The 16,321-nt window shown below is 45.1% G+C and overlaps 1 protein-coding gene across 1 annotated transcript in view; it reads left to right on the top strand.

The window, feature by feature from the left end:
* COL6A3 (collagen type VI alpha 3 chain) overlaps window positions 1–16,321 on the top strand; it is a 66,343-nt gene that overhangs the window by 8,281 nt on the left and 41,741 nt on the right. Inside the window, exons 2-6 of the mRNA XM_067298705.1 lie at window positions 293–442; window positions 1,438–2,055; window positions 6,136–6,738; window positions 11,592–12,194; window positions 15,134–15,733. Coding sequence (XP_067154806.1) covers window positions 355–442; window positions 1,438–2,055; window positions 6,136–6,738; window positions 11,592–12,194; window positions 15,134–15,733 — 2,512 coding nt within the window. The 5' untranslated portion in view covers window positions 293–354. The remainder of the gene's footprint in view (window positions 1–292; window positions 443–1,437; window positions 2,056–6,135; window positions 6,739–11,591; window positions 12,195–15,133; window positions 15,734–16,321) is intronic.

The raw sequence follows: 16,321 nt of genomic DNA, 5'->3' as shown, positions 1-16,321 counted from the left end.
GCAGCTCACGGGGGCCTGGAATAACGAGGTTTCCACTGGTACCTTTGCTACGGTAGCAATCTAGGTTGACCGCTCTCCTATATTAGATGTGACCCTGGGGCGGCATAGGCAAAACGAAAGCCCACAAAGATGATTCAATGGCCGCTGTGTGAACAGTGGTTGCTCTTCCAAAGAAACGCTTGCTCAGACGCGGCATCTGGCCATGCTAAGCTCATGTGTCTTTGCCGAAGCTTCACAAAAGTGTCATAAAACCTTGTCTCACCGTCTCTCTCTCTCTCTCTCTCTTCCTTAGGTCTCACATTCGGTGCTTGAGAAAAAACTCATTTAAAAGGAACCCAAAAATAAAAGAGCAAAATGAGGAAATATCGACATTTGCCCTTCGGGGCGATACTCTGCCTCCTCCTCTCAGGCTTTAGTTGGGTTGATTCGCAGCAGCAAGCAGGTAAGACGCGACCGCTTGACATGACCTCTCCTCTGTGAGACTGTGCCGCTAGTTCACAGTAAAACCTCCGCCTCGTCTGGTTTTCATATGCATGTCGGTGACCTGTTGTGATTTACCTTGTGCTCCTCAGCTCCTGGTGGGCTGAGGGCCATTTTCTACAAAGGCCTTAGAGAACCTGCGCGTTACCCTTTCCAAGCATGTAGCTAGCTGGTGGCAGCCGTTCGGCAATGCTCCGCGTGCGACTAGGGCTTCGGAGGTGCAGGACTTGCACCCAGGGTGTCCCCGCAGCGGGCTTTCTCCATCCTCGGGTGATGGAGGGCCCTTGTGGGGTGATTTTGACCTCCTTGCATGCGTACGAGCGCGGGAAAAGAAAGTGCATTTTGCGACGAGAAGAGCGCTGCCGCCTCGTGGCTGCCACCGAGCTGCAGGGAGGCTGTGTCAGGTTTTAGGAGGACACGCTGGCTTCTTTCGGAACATAATGTATGTTGCAGGGAAGTAAAACGTGTAGAAAACTCGTTCCAGCACCCAGGCTGCTTGAACTAAGGGGTTCCTCCTTACTCAGATAACGCCACTGACCCAGCAAAAGCACCACGGGCCACGGGTGACTTTGGTGCTCGAAGCTGAGCAAGCCCAATTTCCCCCATGCGGTTGCAGACGTGTTTTTTCTGGCTCGAGGGTCTGGGAGAGGAGTCGGAGAAGGACACATTTCGGGGAGGACAGGCGGCCGGCTCCCCTCGCCGGGGAGGGCAGGGTGCATGCGGTCCCTGGCGTCCCCCTCCCTGCGCAGGCTGGCGCTCACCCGGTGCAGGGGGACTCTTTGCCCCCCCTCGCTTGCCGGCACGGAGCTCGTCGCTGCCTGGTCACCCCAACGCTTCTCATTTTGCTCCGGACGGTGAAGGGAATATAAGTTGCACTTTGGTGATGCGAAAGAGGCCGTCGGAGGAATGCTTGCGCTGACCTGTAGAAAATCCTAAACCCCATCTGTTTTTTTAAAGCTGGCAAACCCGTTGCTGTGGCTGATATAATATTTCTAGTGGATTCCTCTTGGAGCATTGGAAAGGAACATTTCCAACTTGTTCGAGAGTTTCTGTATGATGTTGTAAAAGCTTTAGATGTGGGAGGAAATGATTTTCGTTTTGCACTGGTCCAGTTCAGCGGAAACCCCCACACAGAGTTCCAGTTAAATACGTATCACTCTACCAAAGACGTGCTGGCCCATATCGCAAATATGCCTTATATGGGGGGAGGCACCAAGACTGGAAAAGGATTAGAGTACCTAATCGAGAAGCATCTCACTAAAGCTGCTGGAAGCAGAGCGAGTGATGGCGTTGCCCAGGTTATTATAGTGTTAACGGATGGACGATCCCAGGACGATGTGGCTCTGCCGTCATCCGTCCTTAAATCGGCCGATGTAAACATGTTTGCAATCGGAGTGCAGGATGCAGTGGAAGGGGAATTAAAGGAAATAGCAAGCGAACCCTTCGATATGCACCTTTTCAACCTAGAGAATTTTACTGCTCTCCACGACATAGTTGGAGACTTAGTGGCAAGTGTCCGTACCTCCATGACTCCAGAAAAGGCTGGGGCCAAAGGACTGGTTAAAGACATCACAGGTAATGGCCAACTGCTGTGCTCTGTGCCATGCTGATAGCTCCGATCAGCATGGGGATTGCTGGCGTCGCGTTGTCTAAAGCCGGTGTAGGAGCAGACTGAGATGGACAGTCTGAGGTCTAAAAACAAAGGTTTGAAGCGTACGGCCATGGGTTTGTACCTACAGAGCGTGCCGCTGTTCGCAAACTGAGCTGAAATCCCTGCCAGAGCCCCAGGGTCATGCCGCCAGGAGACAGTGCAGAGCCCTTTGGTGGGAAATGGCCTGTTGGTGGCCACCCTTTGGCACCTATCACATGGAGGTGCAAGCGCAAACCCCGTCAATCACATGGTGGCCCACAGAGTTGCTAAATTGCCCCATCATATCCACTCCTGAGACAGAGAGATAAGAAATAACCTGCTTGGCCATGATGAAAACTCTGTAAGGCCCTGACCAAAATGTCTCTGGAGACCGAGGTTGCTGCTGGCTGCAGAGAGATGGGGAAGGACGTATCCACGTGGCCGGCGGGGGATGTAGGCGATGTGGTCTGGGCAATACAAAGACCCCAAGCGCCTGGTGGGATCCAGATCATCCCAACCACGCACCTCAGAGGTGTCGGTGGGGCAGGGCAGTGCTGTTGCCCCACAACCTGACAGCTCCTTTGATTTTAGGCAACGTAGCTGCCACTAAGCCCTACAATTACAGAGACAACCCAGCTGCCATGAGGGGCCTTGGGAGACCATAGTTACATTGTCAGCACAAGGTGACTCTGAAAAGTCTCCTATTCCCTGTTCTTTGCTGAAGACAGCAAAAGTCACACCTGCTTAGAGCAGCTAGGGTGAGAGTTGCCCTCACAAAATTGCTTTTCTGAGCTTGCCCATGAATCTTTCATCTCATCTGCTTAGAGAAGGTGTGTGGCTTGAGATCCCTTCTGCAATGCCACTTAAACGCCTTCTTTATAAGCTGATGACTTCCTCATAGCAGAGCATGGGAACCTGCCCATAACATCTCTACAAGCCGCTTTGGCTTCAATAGGTCTGCACTGAACCATATTTGCCTGGAAAAAATAAGCCAGTCTTCCTCCGTCCCTGCTCTGTTTATGAAATCCCACGGCGCAAAGTGCCTTCGGAGTCGCTGTGTTGTATTTCAGAACAGAAGTCCGAGAGATCAAACCTTTCTTTTTATTCCTGAGACTCCATCCTGAGACTACATGTGCCTCATGTGAGGCAATAGCGGTGTGGCGAGGTGTGACATTAATCCCCTTGTGTTGTCCTGTCTGCTTAACCCCTCGCGTCCGTCCCCCTGGGCACTGCCCGTCACTGCATGACCCCGAGCGACACAGAAACACCGCGCTCACGTGTGCTGTTGTGCAAAGTGTTCGACAGGGCAACTATCCAGATCACGTGAAAACCGCAGGGAAGGAGAGCAGCTGCCCCAAAGACATGACATAAGAGTCACCAATTCTGAGCAAATCCAGCCCGCGTTGGCATAAAACGGACGCTACGCCTGGCGTGCTGGCACCACGGCGGCAAGTGGTCATCATTTTTGCCCTGGAGGGCCCCAGCGCTTCCCCATTGAAATCAAAAGGGGAATTTGTCCTTGGCGGCTGGCCGAGCTCCTTTGGGGCACACCAGCAGGTGACCAGTTAGCCCCTAAGTGTCCTGAGCCACAGACATCCCGCTAGAAGTTTTAAGGGCCAGTGCCCACGTCATATACGTCAAGGAGTATTTTGAAGCCCATTTCCACTCAGAGATAGTAGTCGCAAGCGTTTCCTTCCCCACCCATGAAACAAAATTTAAGCTAATCCAACTAGCGCAGTTTTGGCCCTGTGTGATTTACACGGGCAGTCTGCAGAGTATTAATATAGCACATAAAATGCTGTCACAGGTCCTAAACTTTGGGAGATAGAGCGTAGTGGGCAAGGCACGGTACAAATAACTGCCTAAGAGTTTAAGACGCCATTTATTCAGCTGATAACTCCATGGGGCATTGAAGTGTGTAAAAATGCTATGGATGTTATGCTAGAAACAAGCCAAACATGAAGCCAAAATGCAAAAAAAAAAGAAAAAAAAAGAAAAAATCTCATAGTATTGTAGCATACCAATGCTGTTGGTCTGTGACAGTCCCCAGAGCTGACTAGCGTAAGTATGGAAGTCAGCCCTGAGTTTGCCCTGATGTATACGTTAAATCTGTCTGTCTCATCTCTTTGCTTAGTTGTATAACAAGCATGCTTTTATTTGTCCTCCAGCACTGGCTTGTTCCATAAATGTGCACTGAAGTACCAGGTTTTTTACGGTGATGACAAATTATCCAACACTCGCATCCGTTTCGTATCCATTTTCTCTTCTGTGGGAGCTAGCCACGCTGCCACGATGATGGCCATCGGCACATTAAAGCTCATTCCTCAAAAAGACAGCCAGGGTATCTGAACCAGAGCGGGATACAACCACCTTGAGATTTTTCTTTGCTGTATATTATTAAATGGAACGTGTACATCACAGCCCAAACTGGCACATTAAAGGCAACCTTAAGCACTTTCACAAATTTCAATTTAGCGATGAAAAACCATCTCTGAGCCACCACGTTTATGTTGTTTAAATGACATTGGTAACTGAGTCCACCTGGCTCAGGGAGCCGGGGACGGACCTGAGAACCTTTTTCTGAATCTTTTGACGGCATTGCGGTGCATAAAAACATTTACTAGAAAAATAACCGAAAAATAATTGACCCTACTGGCTAACAGCAAAAACCGCAGGGTAAATTCTTGGCCTCACTAAAGTAAGTGCCAGTTTTGCTACTGGTTTCACCCGTGGCTTTAAAAAGCTGCGAGTCAGACTGGATTTCCAGACATGACTTGTCAGTCATTTGCAAGTGGTCTCAAATTTGGTTTGCTGCCAAGATTGAGGAGGTGTAGCACAGACATGCGCATGCTTTGGGGGCTTTTTCCCTCCGTACTGCATGCCTACAAGTCTTGGTGACACTGATGGTAATTACTTGAGCAAAAGGAGGAAGAGCAGACACCAGGGCATTTTTGGTCTGCTTCGGTAAGTCTCACAACAGCAACAAAAAAATGCTTCCCTCCAATAAGCGTGTTAATGCACATAAAAGTTTTGTTTGGTGTGTACATATTCCCAGTAGCTGTTTGTGACCATCTGGGTATGGGCACAACAAAACGGTTGGATAATTGTGTCATGACTGATTTCATCACCCTGTTTTAACCTGATTCTGCATTCCTTGATTGAATATCCAGTGTCTACATGAAAATCGCAAACCAGGCCCCTCTAGTGGTAATCAATGCATCTTTGCACAAAATGATGGACACAGGTTTTGCGTGGCAAGGGTTGACAAATGGGTAGGACACCTCGCTGCACACATACCCTTGTGCATATGCCGGACGGCAGGTAACAGTTACAGAATAAGAACGAGAACCCCAAACTTTCCAGTTGTTTCTAAAAAATGCATTCAAACAATAATCACTCAAGGTGGGAGAAGCCACTATATTCGGCTGCTGCTTTGAAGTGGCAAAACAGCAGAATTGCAAAAGAAAGGCTGAAACTTTCCAGGTATCCAGGAAATACCGGCTGAAAGCAACATTTCAGTGTTCACGTTATATTTGTTTTGGGAGCCCTATTGGACACTGCTTTTTTTAAAAAGACTGCAGTGAGGAAAACCTCCTGTGAATGTTTTTGTGGTCACCAACTAGCTTCATGGTGAAAATCTGCTTTTTTCTTTTGGCTCTCCATGTCCGCCTAAATATTTAGACAATACTGGATACTGATGGAATGGATCTAGATTCCCCCAAATTGTGTTTTGCACAGTTTTCTCCTCACTCTCCAGAAATGTTGACTCCAGTGTATCGGTAGCCACGAGCTTGGGTTGTGTCCGGACATGATGGTCTCTTGCAAAGCAGATGCTGGGTCTGGTAACTCATATTCAATCAGAATGCAGAACTAAGAGGCAAATTTCACCTCCCTAGTGAACATGTGTTTTGTTTTCTCATTTTCGTGTTTCTTACTGGTTTTCCAAGAAACATGTCAGAACACTGTACAACTGCATGTAATCACTTGTTTTAATGCTTTCACCTTTTGCATTTCTTTTTTTAAAGCTCAAGAGTCTGCTGACATAATTTTCCTTATTGACGGATCAAACAACATCGGAAGTGTCAATTTTCAAGCCATACGTGATTTCCTTGTAAATTTGATTGAAAGCCTCAGAGTTGGAGCTCAGCAGATACACATTGGGGTGGTGCAGTATAGTGATCAACCCAGAACCGAGTTCGCTTTGAACAGCTACCCCACAAAAGCGGATGTTCTGGCTGCAGTGAAGGCGCTTAGTTTCCGCGGTGGCGAGGAAGCTAACACTGGTGCAGCACTGGAGTTTGTGGTGGAGAACCTCTTCACCCAGGCGGGAGGCAGCAGGATAGAGGAAGCGGTGCCGCAGATTTTAGTGCTGATCAGTGGTGGAGAGTCTAGTGATGATATCCGAGAGGGCTTGTTAGCGGTGAAGCAAGCTAGTATATTCTCATTTAGCATTGGGGTCCTGAATGCTGACAGTGCAGAGCTGCAGCAGATTGCCACTGATGGAAGCTTCGCATTTACTGCCCTGGATATCCGTAACCTTGACGCGCTTCAAGAATTATTACTGCCAAACATTGTTGGAGTGGCCCAAAGACTCATTTTGTTAGAGGCCCCAACCATTGTTACCGAAGGTATGTATGCCTTTCTAGACTGTTGCATTTTGATGAAATGAATGCGCTTTTGCACGCTTAAAAAAAAAAAAGTTTTTTTTTTTTGCAATGCATCTCTCTGGTCTGGTTTTGGAGAAACGATCAAAAAAGAAAAACATTCCTGGGGCTAATGTGCAGAAACTGGTTTGCCCCATGGGTTCCTTTTTGGAAACCATAAGGTTTTGTACCAAGAACCAGCATGGCATGGAGCTTTAAAGGATACAAGCAGAGCATGAAAAAGGCTCATATAATCATTACTGTGATATCTAAGCACCCCTGGAGATAAATGCTGCAGCATGTTCATCTCTGAAAAGATTTATGTCATGTAAGCTTATGTTATTTGTCAGTGGACAGTGTCATCAGCCTCCTCTATGAAATTAGACTGGAAAAGCTCATGGGGATGGAAAATGGATCCCTGTTTTGAAGGGCTAAAGTTATCAACTTACTAAGACAGTAAAATTAACTGCCCAGTAGAAACCGTGCATTATCCTTGCAAAAAGGGTGCGATTCCACCCAGAAACCTGTAAAGTTGAACTTAAAAGCAAAACATCCCTTAGTTCTTCTGGAAGGAAATCCCTACCTTGCTAGCATAAGTTTCCTTCAGTCCCGAAGCTAAATAAGGCTGCAACTTTGCATGAAAAACAGAAAATGTGGGTGTCAATATTCCACTTAGATCACTTAGTCACTTTAGGGCCTTGCCACGATTATTTCTGGACTTGCATTAACTTGGATACAACTGAGTAATGAACACCTAGTATTATATGCTGGATTTATGGAGTGTGTAGGTATTTAAGAGTTTCTCACCTTTAATTTTAAAACTAAGTCACATTTACCGATGAAGAGCTTTATGAATGGCATGACAGGACATATTGCAAAGGCCCCTGGGAAGAGCAAGCCTGCAATTCATGCACGTAATTACCAGCACACTTAACGCAAACCACATTTTTTGGGGTCCAAATGCCAGTTTGGAGTTCTGTACATGTTGTTCAATTCCTGATGTGTGTTGACATATAAAACTGCATCCCAGATGTCTTCACTAATCTATGTCTAAACATATTAGCTGTCCCATGGCTAATACCAAAGGGAGCAATTGGCTTAAAGGATCATTTTGCAACCTTGTCCTGATCATTCTGGAAAAGCACATAAAGAACTTTTGCTTATGACATCCCACAAGAACCATATTTAGCTAAATAAGCTGAAGTATGTAGGTCTAGCTAAAAGCGTGCATGTCAGGACCCATGCAAGTCAACAGCAAACCCCTTTTTCTGCCCCAGGGACTTTAATGGTGTTTGAATCCCCATAGCTGGGGCATTTGCAGGGGGCTAAAAGGATGAGAATCTTTAGTTCAGAATTATTTCCAATGCTTTGAGCTTTTAAAACTGAAATTCATTTCTTCTCAATTATTTAATCAGAGAATAGCAAGATCAAAAATGTTGGTACATTTTGTTTCCTTTGTACTTGGATGTTTTTCATTCACAACACCAGCACATTTGTAGAAGGCACTACAATAGCATCAGCCTGCATAATCACATGTAGTTGTTTCTCCTAAATACAGAGAGAAGGCAGTATTTTCAAAGGAGTTTTAGGGTACTTCCCTTGCCTAACTTCCATGGAAATGCATTTGGATTGGGCTGCTTGACTTGCACCGGTGCCTTGAAAGTTTGCAGTGTAAAGCACAGAGCTGAGACAAATCAGTGCAGTCCAAAAGGGCTCGGCCCGTCAAGATGCCAAATGTTCCCATGCAATGCAGAAAGCAGAAGCCCTCCCGCTGTACACTCTCCCCCCTGGGATGAAAAGCTCGCTAAAAAGGCCTCTCTGCCTCCCTGGTCTCCTTTAACTGCTGGGGAAACCTGGATGATTAGCTTAGATTAGATGTCTCACATAAAAATAGTTGAGATGCCAGTGATGAGAAGGGAAGCTATCCAGGGCTGGATTCGAAGGAGATCCCCTCAGACATCCATTCCCAAGGAAACGCAACAATTTCCAGAGTCAAAGATAATGCTTTGATCCCAAATCCTTTGAAATTCCTGGGAGCCATCAGCTTCACCAGGCTCTGAATCTCTGAATCAGCCTCTAAGAGATGTCTACAGCCTTCCCTAAATGTTTTTGCTTTAACTGTGTCCATTGAAATTAGCACTATGGGGTATTTCTTCCTGTGGGTTTTGGTTTCAGTTCTTGCATTCCTCTTCTTTAAGGAAATGTAATACAGAATTTGACAGCTGCAAGCGGAATTACTAATGGAGAGAGTTATTCCTTCTTGGCCTCCCTTGTCTTTGCAAAGTCCTTTTGATGCTTCCTGCAAACTTCTATATAAAGTCAAAAATTTCCAGGGACTCCATTTTTGGGAGAAGCTTGCTGACAAGCTATCAAAGCACTTTTGGGCTTCTTTTCTGGATGATACAAAGCAGGGATTTCAGGCGTTGTTATCCTTTTGGAAAGTTTTCTGTGTTCAGACCTCTCCTCAGAGTAATTGATGAGGCAAAAAACCCGACTGGAGGAATGAATATTGGAAATCTCCTGGCTCTGTAAAGCGGGTTAGTTTAAACAAATCCTTGTTGCTGTGTGAGTAGCTGTATTTTGACTGCCGAGGCAATAAACACTCTTTTATTCCAAGCCACTGACAGATAAAGTGAGGCTGTGGCTCGGGTGTCACAGAGACAAGAGGAGCTCTCATGCTCGTTGTGCATGGTCCTATAACCTCGTGTCTAATAGCACAACACTGGACCGCTTTCCCGGGTTGCAAATTTTGACAATCCTGCCACAGTCCTTGCTCAAACAATTTCCAGCAGGAGTCTCTGAGGGGCATTTGCAGACACGTGTGCTTGCCTGCAGAAGCAGGTCTCTCAAGGGTCTCTCTCTCTCTGCAGTCCCGGGGAGAAGGGACAGCCGAGTCGCAGAAGTCAGCTCCAGCTCTAAATCACTCCTTGGGGTGGCCCAATCCTGATGCACTAGCCGGTAACAAGAAACCTAAGGGGGACCGGCCTCCCCAGGCAAAAGTTGGCTTTTGCGAGCACCACATTTTGTGGCCAGCTGGGAATTGTCCAAGAGAGGCCTGAAGCCAAATCTTTGTTCTTTGTTCAAATCCAAAGTAAATAGCATCCATGCAGAGGAGCTCTGTCGGGCTAAGGGGCTGCCCTTTTCCACCCACAGCACGACGGAGGGTGTTTACTACTACTTGCCACGAGCTGTGTGAGATGCCATTGCTTCTGGGTCTCCCTTTCCCACGCTCCCCATCTGTGCACTGGGTGTAGCAATGACCTGTTAGGTGAAGGACCTTCCACCTTGGATATTGGCCTGATCTCAGGAGCTATTAGATGTGCTGTCTAATTTGAGGACACTCAAAACCACTAGTAGCTTTTGAGTATTCTGGCCATCCAAGGCGAAGGCAATACCTTGGTAAAAATACTCTTTACTCTCAAGTCGTCTGCTTCAGTTGCCTTACATTTGCTGTTTTCATTTCATCCATAGAAATGAAGTTTAAGAGGCTTGAAAAAAGGCGGAAGTGAAAATCACGGACAAATGTCTTTCTCCATCCATTTCTCTTTGGGTGGAGAAGTCCATCCTTGATTTTCTACTTAGTAATGTTGTGAAAATACAAGTAGTCCTGGTAAAAACTCTGTTAACAAAATTACCTTAATCACAATTTTTTCCTGATTTTGGCCACATTTTCCATTGCTGTATATTTTCAGAGCTCTTTTGAAATCAGTGGTGTTAAACAGAAAATGTTTTTTAAGTATGTGGACCTCAAACTAAGGTCTGATCCAACATAAACCAGAAACAATGCAAGGTTTCCTTTTTCAGTTCAATGGCATGAAACTGGGTAGATGATATTGTGAGTGAGCTTCTTCACAATATTGGCTGTGGCTCACTGTTTCACTCACTGTTTCAAAGAATAAATGTGGGTTATCTAAAGAATGGTGTTAAGATCCTCTCCCATAATGATCGCGTATAATGTTTTTATCATAATGAGCATTGGTCTTGTTAATATTTACTGTTGTATTATGTACATTTGCTGTATTAAACGTGATGGTGTGTTGGTTCCAGCGCCACACAACACATTTTTTCCCCAAACTATCTTCCTCCAAACTTGGCCAGGGACCTGGAAACCTAGTTCTGCTCTTTCTGCGTCCTATGCCATCGTCAAAAAGTTTCAGAGATTACAACCTAGGGGACCACTTTTGTTAAAGATATGGCAACCAGAACAGAATTCAGCTCTTCCATGGCTGGGCTGGCTGTGCCAAGAAAAATCATAACTTGTTTTTGTTAGATAAGGAATCAGATATAGGACGTGAAGACCCAAAGTCCAGGTATGTTGAATACATTGCGACTCTTCTTCACTTCTGTAATTGCTCTTGTGAACTTAAACTTTCTGAGACCAAGTCACTCTTGGGGAAAACTTACGTGACTCCTCTGTAGACAGAGGAGCATCACCTGCTTATTTCTAATGTTCCAGCTGAGTGCAACATTTTGCCTCTGTTCTGACATCTACATGCATTTTAAACTATGCTTTGAAATGTAATGTTTTATTGCACTTTGTAAACAATGTAATTTTTGCAACTTGTCTGTTTTAGAAAGGGGAAGCATTTAATCAGATTTCATATTAGCCCTGTGCTAGAGCCTGAAAAATAATTTTGTTTTGAAACAAGACTCCTAGGAGAGAAGTGAGATTTGTGTGCAGAATTGAACCACCCCTTATAAAGGTGTTGAAAGTAACAGTACTTCAAGCAAACAAGGAGTCCTAAATGTTGCTGGACTGTTGATGAAGTATTGATGTGTGGAGTTTGGTAAGGGCCCCCACTAATGCTATGTTTCTGTGTGTATATTGTTACTTGCAGTTATTGAAGTGAACAAGAAGGATATAGTCTTCCTGATAGATGGCTCGACAGCTTTGGGGACTGCCCCTTTTAATGCAATTCGTGATTTTGTTGCCAAAATCGTCCAAAGGCTGGAGGTTGGACCCGACCTGATTCAAGTAGCGGTGGCGCAGTATGCAGACACTGTAAAGCCAGAGTTTTATTTTAACACCCACCAGAACAGAAAGGATGTGATGGCTAATGTGAGGAGAATGAAGCTCATGGGTGGCACGGCGCTCAATACGGGCTCGGCGCTGGACTTTGTTAGGACCAACTTCTTCACTAGCGCTGCCGGGTGCAGGATGGAGGAAGGGGTACTTCCCATGCTGGTGCTCATCACTGGCGGTAAGTCTGGGGATGCCGTTGACCAAGCCGCAGCGGAGATGAAAAGGAACAGGATAGTGATCCTTGCCGTTGGGTCGAGAAACGCAGACATGGCAGAACTGCAAGAAATTGCCCACGAGAGAGATTTTGTATTCAACCCAAACGACTTCCGCCTTCAGTTCATGCAAGCCGTTCTTCCTGAAGTACTGTCGCCTATACGGACGCTATCTGGAGGAATGATTATCCAAGAACCACCACCAGGTAATTAATTACCTTGCTCTGAGCAAAGGAGATCCAGCTGATGCATTTGTCAGCTCTTATTCTGACCTAGAGAGAACAGAAAAAAGCAAGAAGTACATGTTTCAGCATAGCTAAATGTCACCTCTTTCATTTGCAAAATGTGCATGAACAGGTTGATAAATTTGTTAGGGTGTTTCTTATTATAATTTTGTCATTCCTTCCCTTGAGATTTTGTCCCATGCCACATGCGTCGCCAATATTCAGAGCCTGGACATGAAAGATACGCCGTACTAGTTAGTTAGGTACTCAAATCATTTGCTGAAGGTTTTCTCTCGTTTGAGATTTGCGTTATCTATCAACAGGGCACACTATGAATATTATGATCTCTTACGCAGTATGAAAACCATCTGTAGTGGTTATTTGCTCATGAAAGCTTAAACATTTCTTCTGAGTGTAAAGAAAATAAGAAGGTTTGATCATTTAGATGGTCAGAGAAAGTTAGCCTGACACTGTTGGACTGAGGTTTACTCTTCAGAAACATATTTACAGTTTTCTTCTCATCATTCACTCAGCTCAAGCTGTAAGAGGCACATGATACTATTGCAATGTTGATTTTAATTTAATTGTTTAGAAGATGATCCAAAGCCCTGTGAAGCCAGTGGATTCTTTTTACTTTGTCTTTCCACTGACATCAGGAGACTTTGGAAGCAATCCAATAACTAGAGTAATGTCTTTTGAAGCACTTTTCCCTGTATTTTAGGAGGTCTTTTATCTGCATAGAGATTTTATACTAAATTTCTCAGGATTTCTCCCTGATAGAGATGCTTGAGGTTGAATTCTTGTTGTGCCAGATCATAGGTTAACCTTGCATTTCTGTCCCATGGCATATGAACATTAGAAAAACAGGACTTCTTCCAGCTCCCTGCAAGGTCAATAGTGAGATTCCCATAGAATTAAGTGGGTGTCGAACCATGTCCATGTTATTTTTTCCCATTTCTCCAAGTAATTTAAAATTATAAAGCACAGATCAAAGAACTTGAGTTTTTTGAAAGGCTCCTTAAAAAATAAAAACCAATGACTAATCCTCATGAAGAGCTGACATTTTAAAATCAGTTTGCCAGTACTTGTCCTTAATTAAGATGAATATCACGGGACTTATTCATAAGCTTTTTTCAAGATGTGTTTCCTGCTAATACAGTTTTGCATGGCTATATACCAAACCTGACATTTTTATTTTTCAATGCAAATTAAAAATGTTCCTAAACTTCCATGTTCTTTAAAGCTTATACATGTAGCTTCTCTTTTTCTCCAGTTCTTGTGCTCTGCTGTACTCATAGCTATACACGCACACAGCAAGCAAGTGAACATATCCCACTCCATAAACAGACTAGGATTAATAACATAACTGATTTGGATCCTGAGCAGCTAGCTGCGTTTCAGCTGGATTATATAAGCATGTTATCTCACCCCAAATCTTGAATGCTGTTCCTCTGGGAGAAATTAAACATACAGAAAGCCAAGACAATCTGTGATATCTGAGAGGAATCACTGTACTCAATATCTCCACAGATCCACAGGTGAACTTTTTAAACAGAAAGATGTTGAACAGCATCAGCAATGGGTGTAAGTATTCTCAGATAGCTTATTTGTATGTGGAGGAAGATATCCCCATGATACACTGGAAGAGCCTGTGCCAGGCTGCCCAGGCAGATATCTAAATGTGCTACACACCTATGCAACGTATCACATACCTCAGACCACATCTCCAGCCTCTGAACCCACCACCTGGGTTTCTGCTCCCACACCTCAGATATCCGTCCAGGATTCACCCCAAAGCTCCTCCACAGATATCAGTTCTCTGAGGTCTTCCTTCAAGTTTTCAGCACTTTGGGCTGTCATCCTGACATAATGTATTCAGAGCAAAAAGCATAGGGGGGGATCCTGCAGTGTCTTTTAGCTGATGTTGCAGACCTAAGTCTCAGACCTCTGGTGCTAGGACATAGTCCTAGAAGAATTTGACCTTAAAGAAAGAGCCAAGAACTAGTCTTCCAGTTAGTGCTAAAAATGGGAAATTTCTCCCACCCCTTCTGCAGCCCCTACCAGCAAAATGTATGCCTGTGACTGCAGACATCAAAACACAGTTTTCTACATCAAATGCAGACATCTAAAAGTCAGGCAGATATCAAGAAGTCAGGCATCTCAGGCATCCACTGCAGCCTCACCAGGACCAACTTTTTAAAGGCTATCAGTAAAAGCTGTTTTAAACACCTGCTCAAAAAGTGGGCTACTTAGCAGAAGTGCTCTTCTACGGCAAGCAGAGCCTAGCTCTGCGCTGCGGGCTGGCTTGCTCTCAGCTGCACCGTGCAGGGGCAGAGCGATTGCAGAAATCACTGCGGTTCAGGGCAGGATGTGGTTCACTACATTTGGGGACGCTTGAGGGCATCCCCTTGCACCAGGAGATGGCTCAATAACGAGCGATAGCATTGCCACAACACTTTGCATACAAGAGAGCTGAAACGTTCCCTAAAGCTTTGGTGGAAAGCCCCAAGCAAATCCGCAGTGACTTACAGATAAGCAGGGCCTCCGCAGGCCTAATTCAGTGTTGGTCCACCAAACTGAATGAAGCCGCTTTACGTCAGCTAAAGATCTGGCCCAGAATATGCAACTGTGGCATTAGTATCCATTGAAAATATCTGCCATAACAGAGGCTCAGCCTGGTCGCTGGAACGTGCCATTTAAAACACTTTTCAACATGAGTCAGAGTCCCCCTCCCAAATTCAGGAATTTCCAACAACATCCTTGCTCTTTCTCTGTTGATCACACTCCTTCTCTTCTCTTTCTCTCCCCCCTCCCTTCTAACAAGGTATACATGTGTGTACGGTGTATACTGTATGCACACATGAAAAATTTCTATTTTGTTTTCTGTGATGTCTCATGTTATTTTCTGTGCTCTACTGCAGTTCAAGTAACCAAACGGGATATCATCTTTCTTTTGGATGGATCACTCAACGTCGGAAATGCCAACTTCCCCTTTGTGCGTGACTTTGTTGTGACCCTAGTTAACTACCTTGATGTCGGAAGTGACAAAATGCGAGTTGGCTTAGTGCAATTTAGCGACACTCCTAAAACGGAGTTCTTTTTGTACTCATACCAAACCAAATCAGACATAATTCAACGCTTGGGGCAGCTGAGGCCCATAGGGGGGTCAGTGCTGAACACTGGCTCTGCACTGAACTTTGTGCTTTCGAATCACTTCACTGAAGCTGGTGGGAGCAGAATAAATGAACAAGTGCCGCAGGTCCTAGTCGTGGTTACAGCAGGGAACTCTGCTGATCCCTTCTTGCAAGTTTCCAATGACTTAGCTCGGGCCGGAGTGCTGACTTTTGCTGTTGGAGTTAGGAATGCGGATAAGGCAGAGCTTGAACAGATTGCATTTAATCCAGGAATGGTATATTTTATGGATGATTTCAGTTCTCTGACAGCTTTACCCCAGGAATTAAATAAGCCTATAACAACCTTTGTTAGTGGAGGTGTGGAAGAGGTTCCACTCGCCCCAGCAGGTAATAACTACCTTCCTTCATGTTGACCGCATTAAGTTAATCTTGTTTCTCTTGATTGTTTGTTACCAATGTACAGCTTCACGTTTGCCAAAGGCCCCGAGTCATTGGAGCGTATAGGGTTGTGCTTAACCTAAAATACGTGGCTTGACACAGTCAGCTCTTACTTTTGCTGAAGTCACTGCTAGCACGCTTAAAAGACAGCACAATTTAAAGCCCTTTGGTAGGTCAGGATCAGAGTGAGTCTATGACCACCAGTCTCTTATTTGGATGTGCCTTTTCTATTCCTATAACTTGGAATGCCTTCACAACCTGTAAATGCGTTGTCCGTACTAGCTCAGGCACAGGGAGCAGTTGCTTTTGACCACAAGGAACGATGTGAAAAGGTTAAAGCAGTGCCAAAGAGCATAGAGGAGTAAAGGTCTAACCAGGTAAGTGGTCAAATCCTTCCCCAGAGCCACTTTGCAGAGGTGATGATAGTGTTGGGCTGTCACGGAGGCCGAATTTGACTCCAAATATACAAAGTTAGTCTCTAACATCAAAAATTAAAAGGGGTTAAACTTGCCAACAAACAGGTACTTGTTCACTAAT

This window comes from Apteryx mantelli, chromosome 6, assembly GCF_036417845.1.
Source record: "Apteryx mantelli isolate bAptMan1 chromosome 6, bAptMan1.hap1, whole genome shotgun sequence".
NCBI classification, from domain to species: domain Eukaryota; kingdom Metazoa; phylum Chordata; class Aves; order Apterygiformes; family Apterygidae; genus Apteryx; species Apteryx mantelli.
The sequence above is the reverse complement of the archived record's forward strand: the minus strand, read 5'-3'. Positions and strand labels throughout refer to the sequence as shown.